The 11,702-nt window shown below is 38.5% G+C and overlaps 1 protein-coding gene across 1 annotated transcript; it reads right to left on the bottom strand.

Annotated features, from left to right (window-relative positions):
• Positions 1-931: 931 nt before the first annotated feature.
• On the bottom strand, positions 932-11,593 carry LOC103467304 (choline transporter-like protein 1). Its single transcript, XM_008413564.2, has 16 exons — positions 11,336-11,593; positions 11,017-11,103; positions 10,073-10,221; positions 9,353-9,489; positions 8,513-8,606; positions 7,559-7,728; positions 6,453-6,542; positions 6,198-6,340; positions 5,812-5,998; positions 3,920-4,088; positions 3,279-3,435; positions 3,057-3,140; positions 2,820-2,957; positions 1,877-2,113; positions 1,329-1,403; positions 932-1,237 (listed from the first exon to the last, which is right to left on the bottom strand). Exons 1-16 carry the CDS (start codon positions 11,357-11,359, stop codon positions 1,214-1,216), a joined length of 1,965 nt encoding a protein of 654 aa, XP_008411786.1. The 5' UTR covers positions 11,360-11,593; the 3' UTR covers positions 932-1,213.
• Positions 11,594-11,702: the final 109 nt, after the last annotated feature.

The raw sequence follows: 11,702 nt of genomic DNA, 5'->3' as shown, positions 1-11,702 counted from the left end.
CAAACTAAACAACATATTTCTGGAAATGATGAATTATTTAATTTTCATGTTTTGGCTATGTGAGTTTCACTACCTTTTCACCCATAAGAGAAGGAAGTCGTGTGAATGGTCATTGTGCTGTTATATAGAAATCAACCCAGGCCGAGTCACGAGTTGGGCATCGAGCGGTTTCCCTCTTGATTCCTGTATTTTATGGAGGAGGACAGCAGTGTGCAGAGACAACTGTCCCATTAATAACCACTAACTGCTCAGTGGTTTGGTCTGTGGCTGTTCAGCAAACTGAAAAGGATGAGCCTATAGATCAATAGTTAGGAGAAACAGACGTAGATCAGACAGTCGGCCTTCTGCTTCCACTAACTTGTCTAATCTATACAGAAAAATGAAGTAGGTCATGCGTTTAAAATCTTGAACATATACTAAAGTATTTGAAAGAATTATAAAAAATCCCTTATTTTAAGATTTTCAGCTCAAAATTGTTGGTAAAATAATAACTTTTATATGGATTTGCTGCCCTCCAGTGGTTAATCCATGAAATGTAGATTTTTTTTTATTATAAATGCAATTCAACAAGCCTCAAATTTATTCATGAAGTTATTAATAGGTTGTCCCTATGGTCACTTAATGATACCACCAAGTCAGAATCCACCCTCACAAAATAATTTACTTTTTAAGCCTCAATTGTAATCATCACAGAGCAGACTGAGGACAGCGAAGCAGAATAACAAAACAGTTTTATATTAAAAAGATTTATTTAGGCAACCCATTTAAAAACCAAACAAAATCAATGCATTATTGGACACCAGTGTTAATACATCTGTTGACCTTGACATATAAAACAAAACATATAAATGAGTTAAAAAGTACTGAATTTCATATTTTTTTAAAAAGCAACAAAAGCAAATACAGTATATGGCAGCAAAGGAAAAACAAACCAAAACTCATCAAATGACTAAAACAAAGCTAAAAACATCTCTTCTCCCCCCTATTAGTTTTCAGTTTTTATGAAAATCCCTGTCTTTACAACTTTAAAACACGGTAAAATCTATAAAAGCTGTATCTGTTCAGAGCTTCTGTCCAAAATGCATCGTAAATCCTGCTGAAGCCTCTGAATTTGATGCTGGTTACTGGTAAGCCAGGCTTCATTCTTGTCATACTGTGCGCATTTCAGGAGCTTTTTTAAGCAGCTTTTATGACACTGTGGTTAGATAATTGGTCAAGCTGAAGTCCCTCCACCTCTCTGCAAGATGGGCAAAAAAAACAACACATTTAGTACTTATTTACTTAGAAATACAACAATCCCCACATCACATGATGATTTTTCTACTCACCATGGGCTTCATTTCCCGTCCCGCTCCCTCTGGCGACTTGTATTTACCCATTTTACTGCTCTCCTCAATATGCTCCTGGAATTTTAACAAAAAAGCAAATTACATTAAACTCAATTTATGAGAATCAAGTTCAGGGTCAACACCAGTTTTCCAATTCAAAATTCCACGCATATCCAGACTGAATGTTTAAGTTTTTATTATACTGTTATTTTAGCAAATCATGAAGCAACAACAATAAAATGCTGAAGCTCAGTTCTAATTTATCTGTAAGGTAAATTGCTATTTCACTTGTACCTATCACAGCAATAGATGGATATGTTTTAGCTTCAGCTCCCAATGAGATAGGAATTTTTATGAAATTTCACCATTGAATATCAGACCTTCAATAGTGAATTTTCTCTAGAGTCTAAAATGTATCAGTGAATTTTAGTAAGATTTCCCCCTTGGGCTATCATGACTCATTGGGAGCTGAAGCTAAAACATGTTTAGCTACTGAACCATGGAATTATAATGACAATAACTCGCAGGCACTCAATAAGCCGCCTCACCATCAATTCCTTGTCCATGTAGTACGGTCGCCCGGAGCTGCCGTCATTGTGCTTTTTGTCCACAGCGTAGCAGAGAAAGAGGACGTCGACCACGTTCTCAAACAGAGAGAGGAAGCAGTTGGCCACGAGGTAGGCAAACAGACAGGAGATGAGGAGAGGTAGCACCCAGACGGTGTAGTCCTGTTGGTAATTCAGAGCCAGGACGCCCGCAAAAGCTGTACAGGAGACTATTAGAACCTGACAGACAAGTTCTTGATTAGAGGTTTCTCAACAGGGACAGAACAAATATACATTTTGCCCACTAGATGGAAGCGCACGCTGTCAGTTCACATCATGTTTGAATACAAAGTTAAACATTATAGTGTCAAGTTAACCTGGCTGTCATCTTCCTATGCAATTCTGTTCGACTAAAATCCAAGATTTCTCCCATTGACTTGGATTCCTCTGGTAGAGTTTGTACCGGGCCAAACAGCGAACAGATGGAGAAGTTGAACGATGACGCTGATTTTCTTAAAGTCAACCCTGCTCCCTTTTCATTTCAAAATGCATTTTCAATTTATGTTTAGAATCGTAAACTATTTAAAAGGACCACGCAGTGTTACATTTTTTACATTAACAAATGTGCACTAAACCCAGCTGGGTAAGGGAGAGTGTTTTCCCACCAAAGAATAAGCTCACTGAAGAAAAACATCAAGAAAATAACCATAATATAATTTATTAAAAAGAAATCTGTTAAATTGCTGTTTTGTTATGTCACAAGACTCATGAGAGTGTGGAAGCTTGTTTTAGGAGAATTTAGGTTTTACCTTGGTGAAATAAATTTTAGGGAGAAGAGAACTGAAACTCACCATGGGATATTGTCAAACTGCATCCAAAATGTGCGATTAACAAAATTAGCCACAAAAAGAGAAAAGATAAAAAACAAATGTGTGATGCATCTTACCTTTCCCATAAAGAGGACAAAGTCCCCTACTGTGTTAATGACTGCCACTTGGGCCGCGTTCTCAAGCAGGAGCTTAAAAGCATCACAAACCGAAGAGCAGAAGTTGGTGCTGTTGATGGCCGTTGCTGTATAGGCATTCTGAAACAAGTCAACAATTGCTTTGTTAAATTGTACAAAAACAAAATGGCTTTTGTGAAATCTTGTATATTCTGTCCTCATATCCCCGTTGCCACTTACTTGATTTAGGAATGCCAGACACTTTTCAAGACAATACAGACAGCAGACGCAGGCTTTCAACATGCAACGAGCGCAAGCGTTTTCCTGGAAAATGAAAAAAAAAAATATATATATATATATATACACACACAATATATAAAATAAAATCCTAGCTTGCAGATATGCATAAAAATGCACGCATTGTCAACTTGCACAATCTGGTTATAAAGGTTTATGGCTCACTTTTCCTTTGAGCTGGGTGTGGATGTACGTGAGGATGATACGAGGGATCTTAACCAGTGTGATGATGAAGGATCCCTTTGCCACAGTGCCCATGTGGTAGCGCAAGGTGTTAATTGAAGAGTAAACTACCGTAAATTGTGGCAAGTTATCCTTGTCCCTAAATTCAGTCACACATAAAAAGACAATGTTAATTGAATTCATGCAGCATACAGTGGTTCCAAAAAATCATTCCAGAGTAGGCTCATGGGCAAAATCTGAAGTTATATTGGTGTTTAGTTCATAGCGGCAGCAGTATGTCTGGAGGAGGAGGAATGAAAAGAACATCATGTCTACAGTAAAGCAAGGTGGTGACTGCGTGATCCTCTGGGGCTGTGACTTTCCTGCCCCTTCTAGCAGAGACGTGCTGAAGACAAATTAGACAAATGTCTCCTCCAGAAATGTCATGATGTGACCTTTCAACCAAAAATGGACATTTGTAGTGTTAGAAGTTTTTAGCCATTTAAAGTAATTCTTTTTTTATCCGTTTATTGCAAACACCCTCTAGTTTGTATGTTTTGCCAATGAAGCTATTTTACACTTACTGGTTGAATATTGGTTTTAGATATAGTTAAAATAAATTGGAAACATGGGTCTTTTCCTACCTTGTGAAAAAATAAGTGCTGACCGCTCCAGCGATGGTCATCTGCTGGAAAGCAAGGATGAACTCACTGATCCAGATGAGACCAACGAGGTGATACCACACCATGTACTGAAGAGGCCCCTGCATCTGGTACTCAACCACACCTGTGGAGTTGTTCTTTACAGGAGATCCTGGAGGACAAAACAAGCTTTACAGTTGACAAGAACTGAGCAGTTTGCCCATTGGTGGATTTTCTTTCCCCTCAAAACTCCTGGAAAGTTTTGCCCATCTAACATTCATTTCCTATCATGCATCTTTGATTGTTCTCTTATCTTTGTCAGTCACTTGAAACTGCAGGACATGTTTTCTTTTTTTTTGTTTTACTTTAGAGTACATAGGAATTTTAGATTAGCAGCTGGAAACTTTCTGCTTCCCTGAGTAATAAACGGAATGCAGCAAAGTGAATATTGTGTTCAGAGAGTCAGCCTGGGGGAAGAAACTGTCGCTGCGGGAGCTGGTTTTTGCGCTCTGTAGCACCAGCCTGAAGGTAAAAGTTTCAACAATTTGTGTCCAGGATGTGTGGGGTCTGCAGAGACACTAGCTGCTCTTTTCCAATTGGAACAGTGATAAACAAACAGAAACTGACAAAAATAATGATAAAGTTAGGTTTTAAAATTCAATAGGACAGATAATACACATTAAAGCATTTTAACAAAGTGAAGAGATTCCAGTTGGTTGTGTGAAACTGATTAATCATTTTTACAATGTCATTTTTAAAATTGTAATTCATAATGTCCCTCAATGGTTAAGGTTTTTTTATATGAGTACTTTGTGAAAATAAATCTCTTATCAATAACACTGCATTTAATTTGTTACATCAGTTTATCCTTGTTACAAATACCTAAATAGTTCAATACAGATATAAGATTTTTTTTTTTGTCCATGCTACTGAAATTGATGATTTTTTAATCAATTTCAGTAGCATGGAAATTGATTAATTTCCATGCTACTGACTTCACGATAACAAGTGAAGTTTGCAAAGTGCGACAATGATCAGAATAGAAACGGTTTGCTTTAGGTGTAAGGTCTTAATTATTTGTACACCTTTAGTGTTGTTTGCTTTGGTCCGAAGGAGGATCTTAAATGCTTTGGGCCCGTTTCTGTTCCACAGGTTCTTGTTAGACTGCATGGTATCATGAAGCCTTGAGAACTTAAATAGAAAAAAATTGACAGACTCAGCAAGAAAACTCAAAACGGCTCATCTGGTGTTTCAGTTGGATAATAATCCATGTGAAGAATGCTTCCATAAACACAAAACCAACCTTTTATGCTTCTCTCGGTCCCAAAAGCACTTTTGTACAAATAAGCAATTATGAATGCAAAGAAAAATATGCCCTACATATTCTCATCCTCTGTAGTGATTTTGTTTTTTTTTCCCCCAGCAACACTAAACAAACTTTTCTCCACTTGATAAAGTCGATCCACATTTACTGTAACTAAAATTCATACTTTGAGGTTTTAATATAGCACAAACGGAGGTCAATAAGGAATGAAACACCTCTTCCATAAAACAAAAAAAAAAAGCCCCAAAACACAAATAAGGCATAAATTTGATTCATCAGCTTTTCTGAGTTTGTCTTTTGTTTTCATTCTGACCATTTCCCAGTAGAAAGGAGAAGTGGGAGATGAATTGAGAAAGCCCATTGACTTGTTCTCCACATCATGAGACTGCCACAGGATTCCAGATGTGGGAGTTCAGTCATGACACAAAAGCCCAACTAAATGGCGCACACTTAATAGTCTGTTTGTTTGGGAATGGTATCAAAGACCATGGGAATTTAGAAGAAATGACTTACTGAGGAACATTCAAAAATCTAAATAGATTAAGTGGAAATCATGTGTGTTGTGGCTGACCTGACGTCCCGAGGAAGAGAAGCACGGCCACCCAGTAGACCCAGAACATCATGAGGCCGAGGAAGGTCCAGAAGGGATGCAGGAACAACGTGGGGAGGCTGGTGAACACTTTACCTGTCACATGGAACAGGCTGATGGTGACAGACACATGCTTCCTCAAGAAAAACATCAGCAGCAGCAGCACCACCTGCAAGATTAAACACAGGGTTTTCCTTACACTTTTCTAGAATGGATCAGGTGGCTAACAATGTGCATAACACGAAGGTTTTCACAATATTATTACAAAAATCACTGCATTTTAGTATTTAGTGTCATCCTGATTATGATTATGTATTTTTTTTCTACAAAAAAAAAAAAAAAAGTCTACCAATTGTGGAAATACATACTGTGAAAATAGTAGCACCAATAGAATAAACAAGCAAAGCTTTGTCGTTGTCTCCAGCCACTTCTTTCCATAACACACTTGTGCTGTTATTGCTGAGGGCATGTCTTTGGTCCGCGTACAACCACCAGAGGATACCTGTCCCACCTGAAAAAGGTCAAATGCATGCAAAGTTTGAGCTGGAAAACAAAGGTAAAACAAAATGCACTGCAGCATTTTGTGAGTCATTTTAACTGAGTAACAGAGTAAAACAAATTACCTACTGAGCCGATGATTACCAGAACTGTGAGAATTATAACCAGCACTTTAGAGATGTAACGAATAACAACCGTCATGATCAGGGACAAGACTGGATAAAAGGAGAGAAAACGTAGAACACACACAAGAGTATTTTCTTTGTGGTACATAAAACATGGCTGCAATGGTACAGTTCAAGTCAGATGTTTAAATAGGTTGATCATTTGAGCAAATATTTTAGTATCGTGCTTTTAAACCAGTGTGGACCCCCAGGAGTAAGAAAAATACAAATTGCTGCTACCTACATGGGAAACCTCAATGTCCTTTGGAGAAAAGCTTAAATGCTTAAACTAAAAATCAACAAATTCAGGCTCTTCCAATCTGTTCTACAATAAATGCAAATTTGTTCACCCAAAATAAACTTTAAAAAAACATCTGTCTGTTGTGTATACCTTTCTAAAACCAAAGTTAAAATACTTGGTCACAACCCCATGATAAATGCGTCTATTGTCGGGCAAATAACCTGAATTACTTTGAAAACAGAGCAGCGGTCTCAAACTCATTTTCGTTATGTGCCACATCAAGATAACAAATGTCCCCAAAGGGCCAGTTGTGTCCCTGTAGAGCCTAGAGGGCTACATGAAAAGTTATGGGGGGGGTCGAATTTGGCCCCCAGACTTTGAGTTTGACATATTAAGAGTCAATGACAAACGTCTCTCTAAAACCAAGAAACAAAATGTTGTCTTGCAATAATTTCTCTCTTGAGAAACAAACCAGACGAATCAAATAAAAGATAAAACCGGACAAAGATTTGACCCATCGTCCCTGCTGTACCAGCAGAAGAACTCAAAGCAGATATTAAATGATTGCCTACAGGATTAACTGTTTAGGATCTAACATCTGTAACCACTCAGACACTTCCTGTTTTCCCCCTTTACGCACCAAAAATAGTTTCCCTGCCAACTATTTCCTTCCTGCTAAAATCCCAATAAGCATCTAGAACTGAGCAGTGGGACAGCAGCAAACCAAACCTCACGAGTATGTCTTCTTTCATAACCGATTAAAGGTTCCACTACATATGATGCATGTTACAGATAAACAAAAAACAAAAAAAAAACAGTTTTATACCAAAAGCCAGAACACAAAGACCCATGATGATTTCTTTGCTGGTGATCACTCCTGCAATGACACGCCGCAGCACAGTGTTGTCACCAACAAATGTGATGAAAGCCTGGGCGAACTCAGCATAGCAGCTGATGTCCACAGGGATGCAGCGGTGGAAGATGGGGACAGCATTACTGAAAACAAGGAGGAGAAAAACATTATTTGAAAACAAAAGTAATGGAGACAATAATTTTACTTGTCATTTTTAAGTCATCAAGCAATCATTATCCCTTCTGGACCTTCCTCGGCCTCATGATGTTCTGGGTCTACTGGGTGGCCGTGCTTCTCTTCCTCGGGACGTCAGGTCAGCCACAACACACATGATTTCCACTTAATCTATTTACATTTCCCCTAGCTGGACAGGACAAATGTATGATTAAAATTGACTTGAATCCCCGTTTCTATCTTGAAAGTCCAATATTAATATCGAAATTATTCACATTGAACCGTTCCATTGTTTTTGTAACATGTCAACTCCATATTGGTGTATAAATTACCCTGCAATAGTATTCATACCTCTTAAACATTTCCCCGTTTCATCATGTTTCAACCTCAAACTTCACAGCATTTATTTGTCAACCCACTGACAACTCAATCAGTTGCGCTAGAGCAGGGTCACATCTAAAACATGGCAGTGAGCCCCGAGGACCTGGGTTGGAAACTCCTACGTCATAGAACATTAGTAAACAAACAGCATCTTGGAAAATTTTGAAGAAATGTTAAAAAGGGACACGTTATAGCAAACCACCCAACACTAGTTTGTGATGTTCTATGTCTATGATGTCAATACTCAAGTTTGTCGATGTAACGCAACATAAACGTAGAGTTCAATGGGTATGAACGCTTTTGTAAGCTGCTGATTGTAGTGTAAAAAAAGAAAAATCTTTTTTAAAAACCCAAAGCATTGAAATGACTCACCTTTGTGGAACGGGAAGTTTTGGACATTTTAAGAATCTGTCACTGCTGCTGTCATATCTTGTTGGAGTAAGCTCATAGGAGCAGAGATTAGACCCTAACAACAGAAAAAAAACAAGTAAATTATTCAAAAGAAAGACAGTTACGATAAGAAAGAGTGTCTTCAGATTATTTAGGCCTCCATGTTGTGGACATTTCAAGAGATGTCCAGAAACATCATTAAAAAGTCTATTTGAGCTGTAAGGCAGGGCATTATTAAATCAGTAATGATAGACATATGATCAGTATCAATAGAAAATACATCAAATAGTATATTCAATCATTTCCTCAATGAAAAGAGCGTTCAATTCTGGGAGACGTAAGCAGAGGAAAGACCTAATCGCTCAACCTTTCATGGCCAGCTCAACAAGGTGAGTGACATCCGCTAACTCACTCACTCACTGGTTACCTAGCAACAACCTGTTGAGTAACTTGCACAGTTACATGCTCAGGTTTTGCTACCTGCCATATAAATGCTTCAAAATAAACCAAAGTGTGGAGTGAAAGAAGAATACGAGTGCAACAGCTCACGAAGAAACTAAGGATGATACAGGAAAGCTAACGTCAAAAGTATTTTAGATATTTAGACAAAAAAAAAAACAACATATCAATAATTGATACATTCTTCATGATACGTTTTTCAGCTATGTTGCCCAGCTCTACTCAGTAACCAATGTTCCCAAAACAGAAAAGGAAAAAATGACCTGTCCTTAGTAGCGATGTTGTTGAATACAACACAAGATCTTAGACATTTAACCTTAGATATTTAACTTGAGATAATCCCACTTCTGATAATTTACTCACCATTACTGAGCGCAAAATCTTTCAACTCTTTGTATGTCTTCAGTTCTGTGGCTGGACATTTGGAGACGCACAAGGCAATGGACTTGATTTTCCTGTTGATTACGTCAAATTTGCAAGGCTCTAGAAAGAAAACGTACCTAAAAAAATAAAACAAACAACAAAAAAAGAAACAAAATGGTATTTTAATTTTAAAACTGCTCACAACTGCAACATCTGAGAATGTGAAACAAAAAAGACAAATTTCTCTGATAAAAATTCATTTTATGGTTGCCATGTTAACGAGGGCAGAAACTTAAAGATGTTGACATTTGCTACCCCATCAGACAGACTCTGCTTTGTTGCTGAAATGCCCGTTTTCTTTTTTTTTTCCCTCCAAAGCCTCCATGGGCAATCAGCCCATCAATAAAGCATTGGCCTTTGTTCCCCTGAAGCTAGGCCTTCAGACTGTGGGATGGTGGTAACCTCCAGCCCCAAATATTCTACAGAATAGAAATTTCCTTTATTGTCCCACGGTGGAGACAGTCGTGTAAGAAAAACTCAGAACTGAGAAAAAGCTGCCAGCTTGTGCAGCTCTGGAAGTCAAGAAAAAGACAGAAATATTAAAAATCTGACACAAATCAAGAATTTCTTGTTCTGAATTAAGTACATGAAAAGACTCCGATACTTAGACTGAGACATAGAATAGCTGAGATCGAATGATTAAAATGCAGACATATTTACTTTTTCTCAGTCATGTCAGCGCCGCTGAGCGGCACTCCGTCAATCTTCTTGTTGGTGTTATTCCGGCCACAGGTGTTGCCGTAACTATCATATCCAGAGACGAGGCGGGAGGCACCTCCTGTGGCGATGGCAAAGCCACAAATTAAGGCCTGCAGACACAGATGTCAGAAGAGGACATGAACAGTTAGCAGAATACTATTAAGGCACTTGTTAGGGTCCAATGCTGAACTGCAAAGCAGAAGGGAAGCAATGCTGAGAATTTTATGGAATTATGAAGAGTCTTCACCCAAGTACATCCTGTTTTTCTCTGAATGTTGGTGCATGGGCAGTTCTCTCAGTATCTGTTAGGATTTTACAGCCACGTAGGGTAAAAACAATGTGTTTTCACTAGGCCTGTTAGGGTTTTTATACAATGACACTCTCTTGCTTGCCAGAAACATTACCTTGGTGCTATTCAATCTGAAACTAAGTCCAGCTGTGACTCAGCATTCCACATACAATATCTGATCCATCTATTGAATATAAATCACTGTGAAAATCACTGCAGTTGTTAAGCACCACTAGATGTTTTCACTTACAAAATTTAAGAAGGAACAATGTCAGTAAAGTCATGTATTTTTCTAAACTTTGAATCTACACTTTCCAGGAAAATGATAAAGGTGATCTATACATTTCATACTGAAGGTTTACCACTCATAGCACAACCAGTTTAACAACATTTGTTAAGTTCACTTGTAAAAAGTGTGTGTAAAGGTTATTTCTTTGGAACAACGCAGGGATATCAAATCTAGCGTGCAACAGTTGATTAACTGGTCCTACAAGGCAAAATACTAAAGTCTTGCCTTGAGAATTTGGTATTTTCAATAGCAACAGGTAATGCAACAGGTGAGCTCTGAACAAAAGCAGCAGTCATCATTGCCATCATCATCATCATCCAGACGTACCATGCCAATGCAAAACAGTGAGAATATGATGAGCCATGGTATATCCGTGTATTTGCGGTTCTCCGTCGGCTTCCAGTCCCGATCACCCTGCCGAGGCATGAGAGACAGACAGTTATTCTTTTGGAGCTTGTTTTTGTTGTGAGCGCCTCTCTCTTTGTGCAGCTCCCCTCAGCAGGCAAACAACCAACTACTGAGGAGTTGAAGACAAAGAGTTGCCACAGTTGGTGCTGCTGCTGAAAAAGATGTCACATTGCAATGCCCTCGAAAGGCGCTGTGAAGAGAGTCAGCCATTACCTCCAGCACATGAACTGCAACTCACCTCTGTGCTACTACAACATCCCATTGTGTTACAGTAAAAGTAAAACTTTGCGTCTCTCCGTCACAACTTTTCGATTCTTGTTTTTCTTTCCTTTTCATAAGTTCTCCGGAAAAAGACAAAACACGCACACACACACAAACATACACACACATTCGTTGTTAGCTCGTTTGGTTCATCGAAAACCTCCCGCTAGAGACACTCCCTACAGCTTCAGGTAAACACGGAAGAAGACCAATTATATACCCCCAACACTACCAGTGAAAATATGCGTGTTCATTTCAAGGACTGTAGGAAATAACACTCTGCGCAGCGGCTGTAAAAACATACAATCTCTCTCTCTCTCTCTCTCTCTCTCTCTCTCTCTCTC

Source organism: Poecilia reticulata, linkage group LG1 (genome assembly GCF_000633615.1).
Source record: "Poecilia reticulata strain Guanapo linkage group LG1, Guppy_female_1.0+MT, whole genome shotgun sequence".
Taxonomy (NCBI): Eukaryota; Metazoa; Chordata; class Actinopteri; order Cyprinodontiformes; family Poeciliidae; genus Poecilia; species Poecilia reticulata.
Note: the sequence above shows the minus strand (reverse complement) of the source record. Positions and strands in the feature narration are given on the sequence as shown.